At 38.2% G+C, this 23,715-nt stretch overlaps 2 protein-coding genes across 3 annotated transcripts; both read left to right on the top strand.

The window, feature by feature from the left end:
* The first annotated feature begins 345 nt into the window (after positions 1 to 345).
* LOC119775101 (ras association domain-containing protein 1-like) lies at positions 346 to 15,680 on the top strand. Of its 2 annotated transcripts, XM_038272991.1 has the most exons (7): positions 346 to 629; positions 2,797 to 3,149; positions 5,256 to 5,380; positions 13,903 to 14,007; positions 14,098 to 14,383; positions 14,476 to 14,591; positions 14,702 to 15,680. In XM_038272991.1, the coding sequence occupies exons 2-7, from the start codon at positions 2,828 to 2,830 to the stop codon at positions 14,846 to 14,848; spliced, it is 1,101 nt and encodes a 366-aa protein (XP_038128919.1). In that variant the 5' UTR covers positions 346 to 629; positions 2,797 to 2,827; the 3' UTR covers positions 14,849 to 15,680. The 2 variants fall into 2 exon arrangements, with proteins under 2 accessions (XP_038128919.1, XP_038128920.1); XM_038272992.1 differs by lacking the exons at positions 346 to 629; positions 2,797 to 3,149; positions 5,256 to 5,380 and adding an exon at positions 10,866 to 11,180.
* An 831-nt stretch (positions 15,681 to 16,511) lies between these two features.
* Positions 16,512 to 21,284, top strand: tusc2a (tumor suppressor 2, mitochondrial calcium regulator a). Its single transcript, XM_038272948.1, has 4 exons — positions 16,512 to 16,663; positions 18,489 to 18,720; positions 20,251 to 20,371; positions 20,445 to 21,284. The coding sequence occupies exons 2-4, from the start codon at positions 18,578 to 18,580 to the stop codon at positions 20,508 to 20,510; spliced, it is 330 nt and encodes a 109-aa protein (XP_038128876.1). The 5' UTR covers positions 16,512 to 16,663; positions 18,489 to 18,577; the 3' UTR covers positions 20,511 to 21,284.
* The last annotated feature ends 2,431 nt before the right edge of the window (positions 21,285 to 23,715 follow it).

Here is a 23,715-nt window from a genome sequence, read left to right as displayed (position 1 = left end):
CTTAAACACAGCAGAAAGGGAAACTTTTGCAAAACACTTCAGGAAATGTCTTTAATTTGGTTCATTTACATTCCCCCAGTTATCATTAGACTTTACTCTCCCTGGTTGCTGAGCAGTTTTCTGTGTGAAGGGGTTTTCATGTCACTATAGGCAAATATTCGGAAAATATATAAGACTATTTTGCATTTTGCATCTGCTATTTTTTTGTCTTATCTTTTTCTGCTGCCGGTAAAAATGACAGCTCTACACCTCTGCAGGGACTGAAGGTTGGAGGGTTTGGGACTTTGTCCGCCCACTCAGCTGTCCCCCTCCCTCCTTATACATGAAGACATTTCACCGGATGTCTGTGCAGCTCAATCTCATCTTTCACTCTCTTTTTTTTTTCAACTGCTTCCTTCTCGAGCAGCTTGAGCCGACCGAGGAAAAGATAAAAAAGTAAAAGATGTTGTGCTGAGGCTGAGGAGGGTCACCGTCCCTCCTCTCAGCGTCCCGTTATCCGCCGCCGGGCTGTCCTCCTCCTCCACAGCCTGGAAACAGCCCCATGTTTGTGCGCAAAGTTCAGCTCTGCTCTGATGGAAGAAGTTAGAAGACAAAGCGGCCACAGCGGAGTGGTTTTCTTCTCTGTTCCGGTAAGTTTACACCACAGACACTTCTGCGCTTAAAGGGAGCAAACCTAGAATAACACAACAAGGATCTAGTTTGTTACTTTTATGAAACATATCACTATTTAAAATGATTGCTTTTAGTCTGAGGTTGTGATGCGTAGCTGTTTATATTTTAATCAACTTTTACAGAAGTAGAAAAATCGTCTTCCCTTGTTAGAAGTCTGGTAAAGGTGCGTAAAGATGTTTTGTAATAAATTAATTGTTAAATAAAAAAAATAAAAAGAAGAATTTTAATGATTCAGTCATGAAATTTGGATAAGAAATAGATCATTGCTTGAAAGAAAATCCCCTGAACTATAACTAGGTTATGGAATCTATGAATATAGATAATAGTATCATTTTATCTGTTTCATTTGTAGCTAATTCCAATTTCCGATTGAAATCCTATATAAAAAAGACCCATTTATTTATTTATTTTTTAACCAATTTTGATTTGTTAATCGATTATTGAAATAATTGTCACCTAATGAGGCGATAGATTAAACGTTAACTGTATAGAGACTGTAAAATATGCTTTTAGCTGACAGAAGAACCCACTTAGTAAATCTATTAAATTTGTAAAATAAATATAAACATTTTGCATTTAAGATAAAAAATATACCGGTATATATATATTGTCTCTCAATATGCTCTATCCTGGTTTAATTTTGGAAAATAATCTTCTTTATTTAGACCTTGGCTATCCGATTATTAATTAACTAATCGAAAAAAATGATAAACATATTTATCAATTAGCAAAATTATCATAGTTGTAGCCCTAATTAAATTAGCCATGTACCAATAAAGGCTTTTTAATAACCTTTTTTTTTTTAGGGCCTCAGACCTCCTTTAAAATGTTAAACTTGGATCCCCTACTGAAGAGCACCAGAGGGACATCTTTTCAGTCCTTACAAGCACCCCATGCTCACTGTCTTTCATTACAAGTTGTTTTAGAAATTCATAAGGGTTCCAAAATATATTAATATTTACTTCTGGTTATGATATCAAAGCTGACACAAAATGATTGTGCATCAATATGAACAGAAAGTTAAAGTAAGGTGTCCTTCTCTAGTCAGATCCTAGTAGCTCCATGACAGAGCTGCCAAATGGCTTCTTCTCTGCAATACATTTCTCAGATTATACTCCCCAAAAACATAAAAGGTGTTAGAGTGAAGATTGGTCAAATTTCTGAGTGTTAAATGAGAAACTAAATTCGTCCAAACAACCAGTCAGTTATCGTCTATGTGCCCGATCATATCATCATAAGAAGTTCATTTAATGTTTTGTCTTAAAGAGAGGGACCATAACAAGGGGCAGGACCAATATTATATGGGCCCCTGTTGGCCCTGGTTTAGGACCGCCCATGAAAAACTGTAAGAGAAAAGTTTGACTGAACTACTGAAAGTTGCACTCCAATTTATAGCAGGACTCTACATTTATTTATAACAATGTTGTTGCTGTTGTTTTTTTCCTTATACTTAAATTTGACTTTGAAAATACAGAATTAGTACGATTCCTGATAAAACAGTCAATTCTTGTTTGAACAAACCGAATTAAGTTGATTCTGATTCTGAACGTAAAAATACTTTGTTTAGTTTTGACCTACAACTATAATTGAGCTTACCTTTTAATATATTTACTATTTCATCTCATTTTGTTTTGACATTGTTTTATTTTATTTGAATGACAAAATGGTCAAAAATCGTAGTACAATTTAAAGGCTAGGCCAAACAGACAAACTGGAAAGCCACCGTGTGTGTTGGGGAGTTTTTTAATCAAAATTAGATCAGACTCTTCTACAGTAGCAGAGCGTATCCACATCAGCTAAACAAATAGGTAATATTTTGATGTCTGATTAGCTTTATCTTGTTTAGGCTTCTTTATTCATAATGTGGATCTCATCTTTAGAAAACTATACTTACAGGAATCTAAGGGAGTGTTCACACCTTGGTTTTGTGTGAATGCAGAATTTTTTTCTGGACAGCCCTTATAGTTAGAACGTCCTTTAGATATGAAACACAGGTTATTTAGTTGATTCAGTTTGCAATAAAAAGAAAAGGAAAAAAATCAAATAGATATTTTTTTCATGATAAACGCAGCAGTGCTACAGACGTTGCTTCAGTTTTCCCCCTCCTACATTTCTTTCCATCAGTGATGATGTTCAATGCTCCCTTCCGACGGTCATGATGTCTTGGGGGGAGTTTATCGAGCTCCGTGACCTGAACTCTAGCAGTGGGCAGATGGAACTGACTGGCCTGCGTTCGCCATGCTCACCCCCGCGCCTGGAGAGAACCAACGCCTTGAGGATCAGCCCAGGGAAGGTGCCCGACCTCCTGAGCCGCGTGGGCATCATCAGGGTTCTCAGCAGCTCCCAGGACCCCGAGTTTGTAGAAGAGAAGGGAGAGGGGCATAACTTCCAACCCTGCAGCCATGCTCAGCCTACGTGGTGCGACCTGTGTGGTGACTTCATTTGGGGCCTTTACAAGCAGAGTCTGCGGTGTGTCAGTGAGTGGGTTTAAAGTTTCAAAAGCTGCATTGCTGCCTCAGTACATCTGCATGGCATGGAGAGCAATGAGAGATTTTCAGACAAAGGAAAATATTGTTTTGATTTTCTGTGCTGACTTTCAGCTGTTTCTTGGTGTTGTAATGTGTTGTGGTTGATAAAAAAAAAACCAAACAAGAATATAAACTCTTTTATACACTCATCAACATTGAAGTTGATGAGTGTACCAAAACCTAACCCTGTACATGAATCTGGATCAAGGATAAAGGGGACAAAAGACAAGGTCTTTTCATGATCTAGCTTTAAATGAAGTTCAGTTATTGTTTTTGATGCCATGTTAGAGAGAGAACACTCTTTAAACATACATGCAACATGCTGCGCAGTAAAACACAGCAGCACATTACCCTGAACACACTATCTCTCCTGTGAAACATGATAGTGGCAGCATCATGCTTTGCAATCCTTCACATTAACATGGTCAAGAGGCTGAGTTGATAAGAAGATGGATTATGTTTTAAGCACATGTACAATTACATCTATATATTCAGAGACATCAAAGAGCGACGGTGAGAGTTAGCGACACACATATGCAGCCAGTGGTACAGATGTTATGCCTGTTTTGGTATCAATGCCAGTTTGAGAGCAGACTGAAAGCAGCCATTGTGGTTTTCTTACTCTGGTCATAATAGAAACAAACTTATCTATAACATTAGCAGTGCAGCTGTGGTTTGCACTTACTGTAGCTCAGCAAGAGGCGGGGGACACCCTGGACAAATCGCCAGTCAATTGCAGGGCAACACAGAGACAAACAACCATTCACACACACTCATAACTAAGAAGAATTTAAAGTAGCCAATTAAGCTAACAGTCATGTTTTTGCACTGTGAGAGGAAGCCAGAGTACCCGGAGAGAACCCATGTATGCATAGGGAGAACATGCAAACTCCATGCAGAGAAACCCTGGGCTGGGCCATATATATGCAGCAAGAAAGTTTATATAGGTTTATATATATACATTATCTATCTATCTATCTATCTATCTATCTATCTATCTATCTATCTATCTATCTATCTATCTATCTATCTATCTATCTATCTATCTATCTATCATCTATCTATCTATCTATCTATCTATCTATCTATCTATCTATCTATCTATCTATCTATCTATATACATATTTATGTATTTATATTTACAACATCTTTCTTATATTTATATATATATATAGTGAAATAGAAGTGCAGTGAAGTGAAATAGAAGTGCAAATGCTGTACAGTGAGAGAAGATGCTGTAAATATAAATAAAGCGTAGTCAGTAAAAGAAGGAAAGATAACTAATAAATAGCAGAAATAGCAGAAACAATGCAGATGTGCCAAAATGTGCAAAATGTCAGCAGTATGTTATTTAAAGTGACTGAGAAAGGAACTGTGTAAATGTAATCTTGATTCTAAACCTTATAAGGTTGTTTGGTGCAGTGATGGTTATATGGTCTTACAGCTGGTGAGAGGAAGGATGTGATAACACTCATTTGTGCATTTATCGTAAAGCTTTCTGCCACTGAAGAACTCTCCATAACAGGTTCATGCATGGGGTGGGTGACATTGTCTAACATGGATGTTAATTTAGTTACAGTCCTTTTGTTTCCCACCACCTGCACTGAGTCCAACCACAGAGCTACAGATAAGCAACTACTCCAACAGACAGCTCTATAGACGATGGCTAATGCCACAACAGAGTCACAGAAGGTCTTCAGGAGTGCCAACTGCACTCCAAAAGACCTCAGTCTCCTCAGCAGTGTGCTCTGACCCTTCTTGTAGACAGCGTCACTGTTATAAGTCCAGTCCAGTTTACTGTTTAGGCAAATACCCAGGTACTTATAAGTACTCAGTGTCCCCTCCCTGTTCACCATTGTCAGTGGGGTGATTCTGTACCTGTGAAAGTCCTCCACCCTACTCCTTGGTTTTCCCTGCGTCTATCAGAAACTGGTTCTGCAGGTATCGTAAAGTCCTGAGATAACCCTGTAACAACAATTACCCGATTATCTGTTTTGATGTTTCCATATTTTTGGCTGCATCTGCCCTAACCTTTGTAACTTTCTGAATGTTTAGACTGCAGGTTTACATGCCACTACCGCTGCCGTGCCCTGATTCAGCTGGACTGCAGCTGGGAGCGTGGCTCAGCGGCGGACCTCACAACTGTTGTGGAGCACACCATAGAGACAGACACGAATGTGGTAAGCTGTCTTGCACTGAATTACGAAGCATTGTAACTGGAAGTTAGCTCTGCCCACAGGCAGAACAGAAACTCAGCGGCACCTTTTCTCCTCATTTATGGCTATTTCAGGAGGACTTCTCTAAAAAAACAAGTTAACTGCACCTTTACTGACCTTTAGCAATAAAAATCATATTCAACTTATTTAACTGAAAATGGACCAACATGTTCTTTTTAAAAGCTGCATTTCCACCTAGTTTGCAATACACAGCAACAGCTGTAGAAAGAGAAGTCAGTTGTTTGATAAGTTGGTTTCCAAATGTTACCTTATGCAAAAATCTGGGTCTGAAATTAAACCTGTGGGGAAATGCTTGAGTATTTGAAACACTGTTTCCAGAAAGTTTAGATGCAGGTAATGCTGAAGAAGAACAAGGTCATTTGAAATAAAGTAGTGATGTTTTTTTTTTTTTTTTCTTAGGCTTGGTTTGCTTGAAATTCAGATTAGAGACTATCGGGAATCTGCTGAACTACTTTCTAGTTTTTCTTTTATTGCTAAGCGTGATTTTCCTTATTACATCATCTTTTTCCATTTAATATTCTGTTGTATCAGTTTTTTTTTTGTTTCTGTTGTAAAAACAAAACAGGAAGAGGTGCTTTCTCAAATACAACCACAAAATCCAAAAATAGTCAAAGTAAAGCGATTTTTCCTACTTTATACTTATGGTACAAAAAAAAAATATATGACCTCTGTATACTTACACTTAAACATATATATTTTACATTTGAGTTTACAGCTAGTACACACTGACTCCTGTTATCTATAACTTTTTTAGATTATTTCTACTTCATATTCAAGGTGCATCAAACCACATTACCTTGCATCCTACTGGTTCTAACAGTGAAGCACCAATGTGTTTACTCTACTACATGTGTTTTTTTTCACTTCTGATTTTAGGACAGATACACACAAAGGGTTGAAAATGATAAAGCTAGTTGCAAAAAATACTGCCTAGATGGAATACATTTAATCATACTGGTTCTGCTCGGTTCTAACACCAGTTAGGTTAGCCTCTACAGTAAGGGTGTTGCACAATAGATAACGTGAGCATTTCTTTAAATCAAAAATATTAAACATACTTCAATGTTTTTCAAATCAATAAAAATACTTTTACTTCAGGTAATAAGAATAATTTTGTAATACCACGAAATCCTGTTGCTGATGTCCACTTATGTAAACTTAAAATAAAACAACTAACAGCAAAACAAGCAAACTGTTTTTGGAATCTGTTAAATATTGTTCTTATTTTATCTCATTTAGATTAAAATGGCAGTTTTTTTTAAATAACATTGTGAACAACTATAAGTTGTAAAACAATTTTCAAAAGTAAAACTTGAATCATTACTACTTATATTAAAAAACAAACAAACAAAAAAGACAACCCAGCAGCTATTTTCTCTGCTGCAAGAATGACTTTGATCATTTGAGAAAACAAGAGAAAATCCAAAACCATCCTTTTAGCCTGCAGAGCTGCAGTGCTCAGAAACAGGTGGGGGAGGGAAGAGTTTCTGAACTCTTTGTCTGTAACTAAAATTTTTATTCCATCATGGTAGAAACAAGGTCATGTAAAAATATAACATTATTTCTCCTTATAGATTATTTTTTCAGAAATCGTTTATCAACTGATTTTTCAAAAAGGTCTTTTAGGTGGGAGACACTCCACTGGAACGTGCAAACTTAGGGTTAGTGTTTAGGGACTGGTTTGCCATTTGGCTAAACTGTGTGTAGTCTGTTTACTTCCTTGTTATTCAGCTAATCACATGAGCATGCCAAGTGTTGCCAGACCCAAAATAAACTGTTAAGATGTTTTGAGTCATCAAAGTAGATTTCTTAAATATCTACTCTGCTTATTGTGATTCCCCTTCATTTTAAAAATAATTTCAAGTTTTTTTGCTCCAGCGCGCCTCGGCCGCTCTCAGCCAACCAGGCGGTCTTCTCTTCCTCTCGCAGGGAAGGCATCTGGCGTACCGCTGGATTAAACTGCTGGGTGGGATTAAGCACAACTCAATCAGAGAATACTGAAAAATTTGTGTTTGGCTTCTTTAAGACTTTTATTGGTTATTCAATAAATCTTGACTAGAAATTAAGCAAGCTTTAAAACAAGGATTTGATTTCATACCACTGGAGTCATTAGGAGATGAATAATAAGCTCATCTTCACGTGCCGGCAGCCACAATACAGCTGCTGCGGTTCAAGGATAAGATAAACAGGAATCAGATCAAATAATCTGGATCCAGCCAAAAAGATTGAATTTATCCTCAATATTATGGAAATAAAAATTTAAAGTCATGTTGATAAACCTGGCTATTCTCACCAAATACCTTCTTAACAAATTTTATTTTTTTATGATTCCACTAGGCTGATTTAATTTTCAAAACAACTGTTTATCTTCGGCTTTTTGAAAATCATCAAATCACAGATTACTGATGGCATATTTTGATCAATTTTTTGACATGTGACTTGTTAATAATAAAAAGTGAAGACCCTGCATCTTCACATAAATAATTTTTATTTTTTGGAAGTTTTAGCTATAAATGATGCATAATGGACTCCAGCACCGCTGCCCTCTGTCTCTGGTGCTGCTCATACCTTTATGGACAGGATTTCTAGGCTCAGCTCCTATAAGGGCTGAAGATCTGCTTTGGCAACCTGTGGATTTTGTCCCTACTTTTTGATGTGGCAGTGCTGGCTCCCTCCGGCCAAGAGCTATAGCATGCACTGGGGCGATGTAAGATTCAATTTGTGAAGCAGCTGCGATAAGAATCAGCTCCTCCAAGTCCAAGGCAATGGTTCTCAACTGGAAAAAGGTGGCTTGTCTTAGAGACCTCCTGCCTCAAGTGGAGGAGTTCAAGTATCTTGGGGTTCTGGAGAAAGAAGTAGGTGACCGTAAGACGGATTGGTGCGGCTGCTGCTATAATGCAGACACTGCATCGATCTGTTGTGGTAAAAAGAGAGCTGAGCTAAAAGGCAAAGCTCTTGATTTACTGGTCGGTCTACTGTCCTCACTCACCTATAGTCAAGAAGAATGAGATCCCGGATACAAGCGGCCGAAAAGAGTTTTCTCCACAGGGTGGCTGCAGTCTCCCTTAGAGATAGGGTGAGGAGCTCAGTCATCTGGGAGAGGCTCGGAGCAGAGCCGCCTCTCCTCCGCATCAAGAGGAGTCCACTCTCATTATTACTTATTGCTCCTTCAATGGCATGAGGAATTGAAAGGAAAAATAAACAGTAAAGAGATGTCCTGTGATGGCTGGATTGGTCATATACCAGTTGAAACGGATTTCAGTAACCATGAAAGAGCACCTTTCACATGTGCTGTTTCACCGATTTGGCATTGGAGCAAGAGATTGGCATCTTGTCTGAGTCGACTGTATTCAAACACAGCAAATCAGCGAAGCTCAGGCGTTGCCTTTCAAAGTATTTTTTATGTTCAAATTAAAACCTAGACTAGTGAGGTTTCTCTGACCCCCTGAACTGGGAATGCAGCTTTTACGCATTTATATCTGAAACTTAAAAAAGGTACTCCGTTCTTCTGACTTCCCTGTTCAAACATTTTTGTTGTATTTCTTTTCTTGACAACACGTCTCAGTTCCTTACTGTAAAGCTCTAAATTTGTAGCTTTAAAACTGGCAAATTAGACAGAAGTGCTTTTAAAAAAATCAGGTTTTAACTATTCCTTGATGCAGCTTGAGAGCTGTGGGTGGGACCTCCACTGCTTCTTTTTAAACAGAATGGTTTATTTATTCTTTTAAAGCTTGAATTGTATAACGGGTGTGGTATAAATGAATGGCTGTGTGCATTTTTTAAATTTGGGTTATACAATTCACATGCTAATCAAACTGTGCGTGGTAGCGGGAACTCCCATCATCACATGACATTCAGCAGGGAGGGAGAGCAGGAGGAGGAGGATGGAGCTGCAGCAAACCCCTACCCCATGGGGGGGATGTCAAAGCTTTGGTTTCAAATCAATCTGGTTTAGAGGAAAAATATAGTCAATTGAATAGATTTCAAATGGTTCGCTAATTTAAAGAACTTGTATATATTTTAATAGCATTAAGTTAAGAATGTCAGTTATTTTAACACACAGTGTGGCATATTCATGTATTAACTTTTTGTTTATTAGAATGAAATATTATGTCTAAGAAAATGTCTTAAAGTGCTGTTGCATCTAATAGGATATATTTAAAAATAAAAATGTATGAGTTCATTTCAAGGGCAGGATACAGAGCCGGTTATTTAAACTGTTAATAATAGTTTACAGTTAGAAAAGCCTTCAAATGTTCATTAGATTATGTTTAATTCAGGTTTTGCATAAGAACATTAAAACATGGATATTTAATGTAGAAATATTGACCTACTGGAACGTATGTCCATATTCTGTTCAGTATATAAACTATTTTTTCAAAGAAAGACTGCATCAATGCAGCATTGCATGGAGGTGGATCTACAGCCTGTGCGTCTGCTGAGGGCATCAGGAAGTGGTGTTGCTTTAACCTGGTTCTTCCGCTCCAGTTTCCAGTCTGAAACAATGGTCAATGAAGCAGGTATTGTCAGTATCAGCAAGTGACAAGTCATGCTGGAAAATTAAAATTAGTAGCAGAGGAAAGCCTTGTCAAGATGCTTTGACCGTATCCAGTTCCAAAGTAGCTAATAACACAAGAAACATGACAGTTTTAGCTCATGTCTTGGAATCGTCTACTGTATAATCTGATTATGAAAGCTCTGTTCAGTCCATGCTCAGTGATTCCCCTTAAACAATTGAATTGGTTTTCTCTTCAGTCCCCTTGGAGTTTCAGTCCACTTTTGCTTGTAGGCAGTTTTACAGCTTGTTTTTCTTCCTTCCACTAAAACTGACCTCAAAACGTAATTAGATGAACATCAATCTTTAAACGGACAGTCGGAATGAAGGTTGTTGCTTATTATCTTCTATAGCATAGGTCTTCAACAGGGGGTCCGTGATCCCTAGGGGGTCCAAGGAGGTACAGCATGGGGGTCGCGAAAGTTTTGATTGATTAGACTTTTTTTTATATTCCCCTCTGCAATTTTTTTCCACTAACTGAAATGTGTTTAAATATACATTAACATGAATTCAACAGATAAATGGAAGCTGAAGATGTCTTTCAGTCGTCAATACACACATTCAGCGACACACAGGAGCTCTCTCAAGCTGGGCACCATTTCATTCAAAACACCTGTTCCATCAACCAGGAATCAGAAATACCTCTTCGGTGGGGGGGAGGAAGCGCGGCAGGCGGAGCCCAGAGCTCCATACATCCTGTTTCACACACACTGGAAACGTGGCCGGTAGTTCAGAGAGGAAGAGGGAGTGGAAAAGCTGGGTGAGACTGCGCGGTTTGTTTCTGAGCATTCATAGGGACAGAGCTAGTTTAGATACCGTCATTTAGTCTGCCAACCGCCATAAAATCCCATAAGAAGAAGAAGAAGAAGATACCGTCATTTAGCCGAGGCGCCTTTCTTCAGCTAATTTTGAGTTGCTAAGTCAGATTCGCTCTCATTCAGAAGTGACACAGAAGTTCGTATAAAGTTTAGTTTTAATAATAACTTTAGACTCGAAGCGGTAAGAAGTATGGCAAACAGCTCCGATAAGACTCCGTCCTTCGAGATGAGCTGGGGCAGCTCCGCCAGCAGCGGCTACTGCAGCGAGGAGGACTGCGACTCTGAGTTCGAGCAATATTTCACCGCCCGGACATCCTTCTTCCCCAAAACTAAAAAACCCACCGCCACTGATGCGGACAAGGTTAAGAAGGTGAGTTGGAAAGAGAATTAGTTGCGGAAACAATACGGCACTTTTTATTAGACGCATTAAAAGTGTTTTTGAAAAGGGGAAGTGAGCTCAGGGTTGGGTGGTGAACTCTTGCGTTATTTCAGTTTTCTGCTAAGAATGAGACAAATTCGCAATTAAACATTTTGTTGACAGGGTAAATAACGGCAACCTGTTCCCTCTACCTTAAAAATAAAAAAACAGCTGTTGCTCCAGGGAACTAAAGCAGGAGTGATTATTGCCAAACAAGTTTCCTGTTCTGGGTGGAGTTCTGCTTCCTCTATTATCTGGAAACTGCACCCAAAACTTCGTTTTGGCTTCTCTTTTTTTAACCTACCCAGCATTCAATGAAGTCTTACTGAAGTTTTTCTTTCTTTTTCGTTATTACACTTGGAGGCCAGTAGATTAATTCTTGTTGAAATCCCCCCCAGATGTTCTGCTCTTATGACGCACATTTGCTTCTCATGTTTCCAGCACAACACCCACCATTCATTACTGGCTCTCCTCTCTGGTTTTTGACAAATTTCACAATTCAAAGTGACTCATGGAATCACTTGGTTTTGATCATTATCTGTCTTTTAGTCACACAGCTGCATAGAGGTGTCTGATTTGTTTTTAGTGAGAAGCGGATCTAGTTTACAGTACACATACTGCACCATCAAGTTTTGCAGAAGCCATTTTTATGATGTGTTGGCTAAACCAGGTTCTGTTTGTGTGACACACCTTATGGGGGCATGTGGAGGCACAATTTTATGTATTCTAAATCTTCCATGCAGCAAAAATATTGGTTCCCACCGATTCATTGATTTATTGAATAATTAAAAGCAACATTCTAATTCTGAATCTATTACGCTCCATCTAAGGATTGGGACGATTGATCTATGAGCTACAGATTTCTGCTAATTCTTCAACAAACAAAAATTATAATTTGAAATTTGAATCTTATTTTAAAGTGAAAGGTGATGCACAAATTAATCCACCACAGATCAGAATTTACCAATTCTCCCAATTAATTGAAGCAGTAATACCACAATTTTTATGCGTATAAAGGATTTAAAAAAAAAAAGAAAAAGATTGACAGTATGCGTCAGTTTTTTTAATATTCGCTGTGCTGATTTAATATCTTGTAGGTTTTTTTGCAGCACATTTCATTTTAGTTTACCATTAAAAAGAACTTTCAGAATAGTGTCTGGTAGTTAATTACTTTTGCAATATACCTGCAATTTTACTAAAAGAAACTTTCTAATCGCAGAGGCACTGAAATTTGGTCACACCACATTTAACAAGAACTAGAAACTAAATTTCTCACTCCTGTGCTTTAGGTGGCGGTAGTAAGCTTAAAGGGGGTTTGAGACCACATAGACGGGACACGAGAGTTGCGTCTAGCTTGCAGATTCATGCATGCATATAGTATTGGTCACTTTTTCACACATAAGTTACAGTAAAGTCCTGCAAAAATAGACTCAGGCCATTCAAACTTTGTTAGTGGGTAGTGCAGAGAAAAATTGAAATGAAACACTACGTTGGCCTAAAATAATCATTTTTGGTAAAAATTATTCTGCACAAAATCAGAGGATTTCAGTAATCGAAACAAAAATAATTACTGTTGGGAAAGAATATATTTAGTGGATCTCTAATTAAATATGTTTTGTTTTTATCTCTTAAGTCTAAGGTTTTACTAATACTTGATAAATCCGGTATGATACAAATGGAGGGAATCTGCTGCCAGTTAAGGCCAAACTAGGCTACTGGTCATCTCTTTGCTGGAGGCCAAATGTGCATGACTGCAACATGACTGTAGGTGTGTGTGGTTTGTCAGGCAGCTGACCTAATAGGAAGTGGCTTTGAAACAAGGGATAGCTTTGTCTCTCACATGTGGGAGTCTGAAAGTTCGGGAGGGTGGGGGTTGGCTATTTTTACATGAATACCAAGCTGAGGAATGCAATGCCGTTGGCAGCAGTCATTGCACAGCTGCAAATTATTTCCCCCTCCTCTCTTCCTTATCCTCCCTGCCTACTTCCCTTGCTCCTCCCTTTAGCCCTACAGTGAGAGAACAGAGGAGCAGAGCAGCACTGGTCAGAGCTGACATCATCATGTTTGCCTTAGCTGTGTTGTCAGGAAGTTGAGTCTGATGCAACCAGTCTGTGGGGAAAACAATCATAACATATTAAGATAGTTACATCTCATTAACTTGTTGTCAAAAACCTTGGCGCGACAGATTTAATATCTTTTATTTAAAGTCCAGAAATATTAGCATTAATCTTTTAAACATTTTATGCAATTAAAAAAAAACTTGTTTTCCTATATCCTTCTATTGCATTCATTGTATAATTTTTCATTCATTCATTTTTCTATTATGTCATTTGTTTATGCTAACATGTATCAGCAACTTCAAATACAACATAATATAAATAAGACCAATAAAACATTCTTATAGATATACACCCAAGGAACAACGGAAGTAGAATAATGTTTTATATACCCAATTCCTTATTATTAAAAAAAACTGAATAAATATTTGTCTTTACTTTTGATATTTCTTTTAGAGTTTTAGTTAAATGATTTTTAAAAATGGTTAGAAAAGGTCAAATGGAGAAAAAAAAGTTTGCTTTAATTTCTTCTTATATATTACACACTAAAATCGGTGCTTTAGAGAGAAACGCTGCCACCTGGTGCTTCATTAATGTAACTGCACTGCTCCTTTTAGGACGAACAAGTCGAACATGGGAAACCAGAATGGACTACTGCTGAAATTCTGCAGAAAGTGAAGGAATACAACTCCCAGATCAATAGCAATCTGTTCATGAACATGGTGGGTACTTAATTTAGCTTAATCCATTCATTTTAGGAGAGAAGCACTATTTTTTTGCTGTTGGTATAACGCGTTATATTTCTTGAACAGAACAAGGATGGGTCCTACACTGGTTTTGTGAAGGTACAATTCAAGCTAGCACGGCCTGTGTCGGTTCCAGCACCAAAGAAAGGAGGTCCTGATGCTGGAGGGAGGCGAGCCAGCGGAGTGAAGCGCCGCACCTCCTTCTACCTGCCAAAGGATGCCTCAAAGCATTTGCACATAAGCTCCCGTACGTCTGCTCGTGAGGTCATTGAGGCTTTGTTGAAGAAGTTCACCGTGGTGGACAATCCCGGCAAATTTGCACTGTTTGAGCGCAGCGAGCGCCATGACCAAGGTACTGCTTCTTCATATAAAAATGGAAATCTGATCTTGGATCCCATTTTGTTCCCGAAGAAAAAAAAATAATTCTCCTCTCTGCTTCCCCAGTTTATCTTCGTAAGCTCTCTGATGGCGAACGGCCGCTCCGTTTACGTCTGAATGCGGGGCCCAATGAGAAGGTCCTCAGTTTTGTTCTCAAAGAAAATGAAACTGGTGAAGTTAATGTAAGTGAAGGCTCTACAGTACATCAGAAACCTGTATCAACGCTAAAGCAAAACTTCCATTCCCTGATTTGAATGAATCTTAGTCATTGATCTGTTTTTCCCTTTTGCAGTGGCACGCTTTCTCCATGCCTGAGCTGAAGAACTTCCTGCTCATCCTTCAGCGTGAAGAAGAGGAACACGTCAAGCAGATTGTGAAAAGATTTACTTTGGCTCGCACCAAGATGCTGGAGGCTCTGTCCGGCTCAACCCCAGGCTGAAACCACTCTGTGCTCGGAGTTTGCTGTGCTGCTCCTGGCTGGTTGCGACCAGTCACTGCTGCATGCAAAGACTCCGGAGAAAGAAACAGAAAAAACAACACCTCTTGGATGAACGAGAGAGTGAGATAGGGCGCAAACTGGGAGAGAAAGAGCTAGCGCGTATGTACGTGTGAAATGATGCGAGAGTTGAGAAGTGCCTTACACCTGGAGAGTCTGATGTGCCTGAGAGAATGAGTTAAGTGGACGGAAGACTGGCAGATAGGACAGTGGTTGTAATGTTTACACCTAATGGGTGCCATCTGATTATTCTGTACCTCAGCTATTACACTTCAACCTAATTGGCAGTAAGGGTTAAAAAATATATATATATATATATATATATTTTTGTCATTTCAGATGTCCTAAAAATTTTAGATTTTCTCAACATATGTAAACATTAATTATTCAATTTTACTTCTTAATAGCTGAAAGGTATTTGAATTTTCACCGCACCCGAGTCCAAAGTGCTGCCATGTCCACTCTACACCCCTGATGGGTGCAACTCTTTACTTAGGGATCACTTTGAGTATGACTGAGTTATGGACATTTGTATGTTATCATGAATGTCAGAGCTGTGCTACAAGTCACTCTAGATGAGTGGATCTGCGAATGACTGTTGCTTTACTTGTTTTTTGAACTGTCACGTCTTTCATATCCATGATATATTTGTTCTGCTAACTGCCAAAATGTTTGTCCGCTGTTCACGTTTCCTTCAGTCTATGCACAGTTTCAAATGTAGCAGAATGTTTGGCAGATGTACACAGCATTTTATTAAAAGATATATACATAAAAACCTAAGCAGCAATGGTTTTTGTTTTCAGATATGACTTAAAGATGGTGAGTTTTTTTTTTTCACAAGTATGCATGCATTCTCAGTTAAAATGGGGACATTACAAAGTTTCTAAAAGCTATACAGATTACTTTTTTATTTCGCTTGACATCACAAGATAAAAAATAATCTGTATGCTCTGCCATTATGAAATATGGCGGTAAAATTAATAGGCTTTTTTTTGTCTTTTTGATTTCAGCATGGATGATCTGGTACTTGGTTGGAAAATGGTTTAACCTTCTAAGCATAGAAAGGTTTGCCTTTTAGTGATTTAATGATTTACTGTAAAACCATAAATATCAAAAAACAATTTTATCTTTACAATAATTACTTTAACAACTGTAAATTGATGACGAGCCAGTTTGGATCTGTATATTCGTGCGGTTGGTTCTGTGAGGAAAAACGTCACTCTGCTTTTTATAGTGTTAGAAAATTAATGTTAAGAAAATTACGGTATCAATAACATTTTCTATTAGGTGCTGAAAGGAGAAAAAAAACATGTTTAGGTAAATTTAAATTACCACTTTACAGTTTGTGCCAATTTGAAATATTTGATAAATAAAATGCCTGAAAGTGAGAGGAACCCCAGTCGGCCTCGGCAGATGGCCGCTCACACTGAGCCTGGTTCTGCTGGAGGTTTCTTCCTGTTAAAAGCAAATTTTTCCTCTCCACTGTCACAACAAGCATGCTTAGTGTGAGGGATTGCATCTGAGTTGATGAAATCAACTGGTTTTCCTTAGAAAACTTTGGAGCAATTTGACTGTATGATCTGGATGAATTGTTGTGAATTGGCACTATAGAAAACTGAACTGATCCACCTGATAGGTGAAGCTCGGTGTGACGTCAGCTGGTCTGAGATCAGCTGATCGCTTCACTCTATCTTACTGCTACTGGCTATACAGCTGGCAGTTATGACTCCATTTGTCGACTTAACGACACATTATGAGGTGAGATATTTCAAGCTGTATTTGGGTGCATGAGAAGTGAGGAATTTCGTATCAAAGGTTAAGCTGCTCCGTTTATAACGACGCTTTTTTAGCCGTCGAAGCTAATATGCGTCAGTAGCTAATGCTAACAATCCAGACTGTGGGTTCACTGCTACTGAAGCGGATTTTATTGTAAATTACAGATGCTGAACATTAACCCGAATAAAATATGTGTTCATTAGTACATTTCTTGAGCTATCTAGCTTTGTGAATTAAGTGGCTACGGTTGTCATTGTATGTGGCCGACAATGTTAGCTGTCGGTGAAGCTAGCATAACTATAAAGTCCAATCATAGAAAGGTATGGGCAAAGAAAATAAAACTGAAAATTACATAAAACCTCTAAACATATGCTGTTCTTTGTGAATAAGCAGAGATTTACAAGTGCTAAACATGAAAAAATATTAGAATAACAATTTAGGACAGTAATTCTATCATTTTTTTTAACCTAATTTAACCAAGAAAAAAAAAAATCCCATTGCCTATTTTTCAACGGAGTCATGGCCAAGAGGCAGCAAAGTAACATAAGAAACAGAGATACAATAAATTAAATGACAGGTACATAAAAAACATCAAGTAAAACAATTACAGATCATTGAGGCTGCTTCAAATTCTTTCACTTTCAACTTAAAAGCATTTCAGTTTCTTTGTAAAAAAAATTCCACGCACGAGGAGCTGCGTAGCTCCTTTACATTTGTATATATAATTAACATGTTAATTTCCATTGAATAACTATTGTTATATTTTCAGATTCAAATTATTTATGTGACCATTTATTTAACTTAAGGATGGGTACCAACAATTTTGTTTATTTCTGTACATACATGTAAGCACATGATTGGGGGCTGCTCTGGTTAGCTTTGGCTTGAAAGATTAGGGAAATAACTGGACGGGTTTCTCAACACTTTGTCCCACAGATGGATCTTACTTCAGACTTAGAACTTGTTAGATGAAGCTGAACAAGTTTGTTTGCAGAAATATGTATTTCTTTTGAGGCAAAATTCTCTTGACATAACTGGAAGTCTGAAAATGTATAAAACTTGTAAAAAAGGGCTGAAACAATCAGATTAATTGTGATTAATCAATTATTGAAATAATCAACTAATTTAGTAATCGATTAATCATTAAATGGAGTGTAGAGACTGTAAAACATGCCTTTAGCTGACAGAGCGACCCACTTAGAGCAGTAAATATACAAAATTGTAAAAATATATGTCAATATTTAGCATTTAAGATAAAAAAAAAAATCTTTTTTGTCTGTCAATATACTCTATCCAGAACCCCTCAAGTAAAAAAGTGTTTAGTTTCACCTGGTTTCATTTGTAAAAAATGTATTTTAAGGAACCTTTGGCTATCTGATCCTTAATCGATTAATCAACAAATTAATAGATTTTCAAAGTAATCATTAGTTGCAGCCTAAAAAGGTAATCAAAAGTATGATTTTGAATTGAGAAATTGTCAGTGAGAGTATCACTACTACACAACCAAGAAATCTCTCACTTTACGTCAGCTTGCTGTTATACAAAAATGGAGAAATGGCTTCTAAAACAGGCAGTAAGTGCCATTAATTGAGCTGCGATCTCCTAGTGAGAAGCACTTTGTAACCTTGCTGCAACAATGACCTTAGGCCAACACCATGAGAAAAAGTGTAAGCAGGAATCTGGTTGGGAGTTTTATCTGGTTGGTTGTCAGCAGTCACTAAGCAAACAGCTGGTACCTGACACTAACCAGGCAGCCAATGCCTGATTAGAAACAGTCTTTTTCTTTGTCTCTTTTCCAACTTTCTAGCTCCTGGCCTTGCTGAGAAACTGAGAGCGTCTGGCTACCGAGAGGGGCGGAAGCTTCAGCTGCAGATAAATAATGTCTTATCTCTGAGGATGGGAGGAAGCGGATCCAAAGTCAAAGGTGCCTGGCCTTTCTCAGGCAGCGGAGGGGACTCAGGGGCCGATGGAAACGAACAGTCTCTGGCCCGCCTGAAAGGTTCCAAAAATGCAACGCCGTTTGTTTTTACAAGGAGGAGGTACAGAAATGTTTATATTATTAATGAACTATTTTTGATTATTGCCTTCTGGGTGGCATGTTTTAATCAATTCATGTGAAATTATTTTTGCATATTAGATATATTACATCAGTGGTTCCCAAAGTGTGGGGCGCGCCCCCTAGGGGGGGCGCAATGCCATTGCAGGGGGGGCGCGGGAAGCGGTATGGATGAATGAAGAAAAAAAAAAAAAAAAAAAACAGCGCTTGGTTGACTGAGCATGGACAGTTGTGACACTGCAACCCAGATTTGAGAAGATCTACAGCAAAAAGCAGGCTCACTACAGCCACTGAAAAGATGGGAGGATTAAAGTACTAAGAAAAAACTCTCAGGGAGCTGTTCAATGTTTTCACTCCATTTTGCACAGAGGCTTTTTTTAATGTATAGATTATAGCAAAGTTAAATATTGTTACAAATAAAAAAAAAGAAATATGTTTAAAATAACACAGACAGCAAAGAATCCTCTTCTAATCTACATTATAGAACTATGAAAAAAATACAGTTACACAAAAGTGTTCCACTGTAAAGATGGTGTAGTTTGTTTTGTTGCAACCTGAAGTGTGAAATAAACTTCAGTGGAGTTTGAAAACAAAATATGTGTATAGATTTATTATATCTGGTTGAACGATGTCTGTGCCCAGTTTATTCTTTTTTTTTCTTCTTTTTTTTTGGGGGTCGTGGGGGTTGGCGGGGGGGGGAGGGGGGGGGAGGGGGGGGGGGGGGGGGGGGGCGTGGAAATTTTATTGTAATCCAAAGGGGGGCCCATAAGAAAATCTTTGGGAACCACTGTATTACATTGTCACATTATCACAATTTTAGTAATAGTATCATAGTATCTTCCTTCCTTCCTTCCTTCCTTCCTTCCTTCCTTCCTTCCTTCCTTCCTTCCTTCCTTCCTTCCTTCCTTCCTTCCTTCCTTCCTTCCTTCTCTTGTATGTGTCCTACCTTTCTTCTCTTCTCTGGTTTTTCATTATTCTGTTCTCCATTTTCCAAGCCTGCCAGCTGCAGAAATATTTCGCCTAAATCTAAAATACATGCCAGCATGTTATATATTCAAATAGATGTAAAACAATAATGGAATTGGAAAGCTGAGTTTGGAACAGTCTGTGATATTTATATTAAGTTGTTTTTGAGCGCCGCAGAAGGACCCAAGCAGTGCAATTCTTACCTAATTTTTCCATGTCAGGTTGGATGTTCTCCAGGTGTTTTTTTCATGTTAATCTTGAGTTTCTACTTTTCTAAATGTCAAAAACACCTGATCAGTCTTTGAACCATGAACAGCAGGCAGCTCATTATACTAACCAGTCTTCATATTTCAACCTGCTAAGGAGGGGAGCGGTGATGATACTTATTTGATGACGCCAAAAATAATCATTTTTACTATTAGGGGGATAATGGAGCAGATCAAAAGCAGTCAGGAGTAATAATCTAAAATTTGATAAAAGACTTTGGGCTACTAGAATGCCTCCTTACTTACATTATGATTTAATACTTAATCTTAATGTTTGGCAGCTCCTTGTACTATGATGAGGACGGTGATCTAGCCCATGAATTCTATGAGGAGACGGTGGTTACGAAAAATGGCAGAAAAAGGTCCAAGTTGAAAAGGATCCAGAAGAACTTGATTCCACAGGTGAGTGGGGACATACGGTACCGTTGATCTAGAACTGATCCATTTGTTCATTGGGAAATGATTTCATTTTCAGGGAGTGGTGAAGCTCGATCACCCCTGCATTCATGTGGATTTCCCCATCATCCTCTGTGAGGGGTAAAGAGTTTCTCAGCTTTGACCTTCTCAACACCTCTTGTTCCAGTCAGACAGGATCATGGTGAAGACTGGAAAAATGACGGCTTGGAAAAACGTGGAATACTCGGCTCACCTTTTGTTAAAATGCAGCATTTGAACTGTGATTACAGAGAGCATCATTCCCTTTTTTTAACGGCACTAGTGGCTCGTTGTTTGGACAGTTGGCTGACAGGAAATGGGGTATGAGAGAGGGGGAGAGACATGTGGCAAAGCACCACAGGTCGGATTCAAAAGCGGGCCGGCCACATGGAGGACTAAGGCCTTCAATAGTTTGTGCTAACCATTGCGCCACCGAAGCACGCTCCGATCCTCTGTTGTCTTTACTTTGACTTTGCAGAAGTAGTCATGGAAATTGTTTATTGTACAACAATGATCCGACATGAACGCCATCTTGGAGAAGTGTCTGTTTTGTTTCCCCTGTGAGTTTTGTTTTCTTCTTTTTTTACAGGGAGAAACTTCAATGATGTGAAATGGCTGTAATTGTTTCTGCCTTGTGTGAAACAGTACTGTGTGTGTTGAGCTGTACAGTTCTCTCTACATGTTGGTTAGATCTGTGGGAGACGGACGGAAGAATAAAGGGTAGCAATAAAAGAAGATTTTTGAAGTTTCTAATGCATATACTTTGTTCTGTCTGAGTCTGTCTTAGAGTTTAGAGCTCAGACCTGCACTAGTGAACATAATGTACTGTAAATACTTTCTTAGTTGGAAATACTTGAATAAATGGTTTACTGCAGTGAAACATGAGTATGATCCTTGTCTTAATGCTATTGGTTTGCTGCTTTTAATTTCATGGCGCACCGCCTAACTCAAGGGACAAACTGATGTTAGATGAGCTCTAAATCTTGCGGTACGTTCATCTGGCTGCCTGAAGTGACCCTAATTAGATTTATTTTGTCCATATGCAACCTGATATTTTTATGACAGTCTGACCAACACAGACCTTGATCTTTTCAAGTTCAACCTGTGTAGGGCCAGGTCACATTCATCCAACCTTTACATCATTAATATTCGACAAACATCACTATTATGCGCAATGAACATAATCCTGCCTCTTTCTTTTCCATCTTAAAAAGATTGTGTTGTTAATGTGCTTTCTCCAGTTGGAAAAGAAAAGATGTTCTCCAGTTTAACCATCCAGGTTTCCCAAACACAAAGAACTCTTTCTACCTGTGACATCATCACATCCTCTTCTGCGCTTACAGGACACTAATGCATTTAAAACAGGAGATCACCTACAAGTCCCATATATTTGGAAATGTGAATGACCACGCAAAACAGATTTCAGAAAAGAATCACAATTGAGCAATAAAAGCTGCATTCTGAAGACATTCTGAGGGAAATGTATATAATATATATGCATGATTACACAGAAGAGGAACACATGGATATATAGGTGCAAATAAACATGGTGTTGCTCTGAGTACTCTGACTGTTATCAGATTGACAGCCTGAGGGAGGAAAACTGTCAGTGGGATGGCTTGTATGTTGAAACAGGGCTCTGTAGCGATAACTTGACTGTAAAAGTACAGACTTTGTGTCCAGAATGTGTGTCTGCACAGATCTTGGCTGCCCTTTTCCTTCCCCTGTACAACTCATGTCAGCACTCATAATTATTATCTTTGCAGACCTTTTGTTTGTATTAGTTTGGATCCATCCCTTCTTTGTGAATGTCCGTAAAACAGAAATAAGTTGTGAAGTCTCTTTAAAAAAGAGATATTAGGTGCTGGAATAATGCCTTTGTCGAATCTTGGATGTACTGAAAACTGCTGCTGGAACACATAATGTATGCTATTTTCCATCAGCAAAAATTGTTACTGCATGCATTTTTACAATTTTATAACTTCAATTTAGTGTGAATGACTTAAAGTCTTAGAAAGTATTGGTTAAATATTGTAAATCAGTTAAATTGTTCGATCTTAAAGCAGATGATGTGTTATAAACTCTGACTTTTTGCATACATTCGTGTGAAGATGACTGTACTCTTAGTGGACACTTACCATTGCTGTGTTGGACCCAGTATTTTCTTTAGAATAGCTCTATAACTTATTGCTTAGATCTAATTAGGTATTAGAAACAGTCTTTAGTGGTGTTGCTTTGATGGTAGCATCATGTGATTGCTACAGATTTGTCAGCTGCATATATATCATGCCAATTCCTGTTTAATAACATCCAAAAAGGCTCTATCACGTTTAGATCTGCTTTTGTAATGTTCAATAAACCAGTCTGAGTTGGCTTGAGCTCTTTGCCAAAATTGGGTTTGATGGTAATGTGGAGGTCATGAAGGGATGAACATGGTCAGCAGCAATACACAGAATATGGGGTCTAAAGAATACTCGGCTGGCAATAAGAGGCTCAGATTGGGCTAGCAGCCGGACCTGTTGATACAAGATGAGATGAGAAATGCCTTAGAGCTGGTGCGACAATGACAGAGAAGACATACAACTATAAGACTAAATAATATGAGAGAATGCAATTTGAGAGTTAAGCTGTTAAACAAAAAGGCAAACAAACAAAGGTACTGTACAGTTAATAAAAGGAAAAGGCTTGAGACATATTCAGGGAAAAGGAGGATTGAATCCATGCTTTGTTTTGTATATATATGTTTATAGCTCCATTTCACAACACGTCATCTCAAGGAACTTTACATAAATAATGCAATCACATCACACAGTCAGATTGATTCAAATTTTTCTAAGGAAAACCAGCTGATTGCATCGACTCGTTTATTCTTCAGCTATCTCTCACACCGATCTTACATGGAGCCATCTGCCGAGGACGCCTGGGGATTCAAGGAGAGAGAAGCAGACATATAAAACAAACAGAGAAGTACTGATCTATAAACCATTTCTATGTTAGAAAATGTAATAGTAAGCTAGCTCCTCAGCTGGCTCTGTTTGGAAAAGAGAGTTGAGCAGATGAGCTCTGAGCCCATTTGTATGTTAAAGGAATGAAAGAAAGCACATACAGTTAGATACAGTAAAAGCTGAGCCCACAGCTTTGTCTTGGAGAGAAACAGGAATAAAATCAATAATGAATAAAGAAAATCAATACGTATCTACAATCTTTTATTTTAGCCAATTGTAACCCACCAAAATTTGAATATAAGAGCTGAAATCAAGCCTCCATAGACCAGATATCATATTTTCCCAATCTATTGTCAATTTTGGGAA

The sequence above is a fragment of the Cyprinodon tularosa genome, unplaced genomic scaffold (genome assembly GCF_016077235.1).
Source record: "Cyprinodon tularosa strain WSP-4 unplaced genomic scaffold, ASM1607723v1 ctg85, whole genome shotgun sequence".
In the NCBI taxonomy this organism is placed as follows: domain Eukaryota; kingdom Metazoa; phylum Chordata; class Actinopteri; order Cyprinodontiformes; family Cyprinodontidae; genus Cyprinodon; species Cyprinodon tularosa.
Note: the sequence above shows the minus strand (reverse complement) of the source record. Positions and strands in the feature narration are given on the sequence as shown.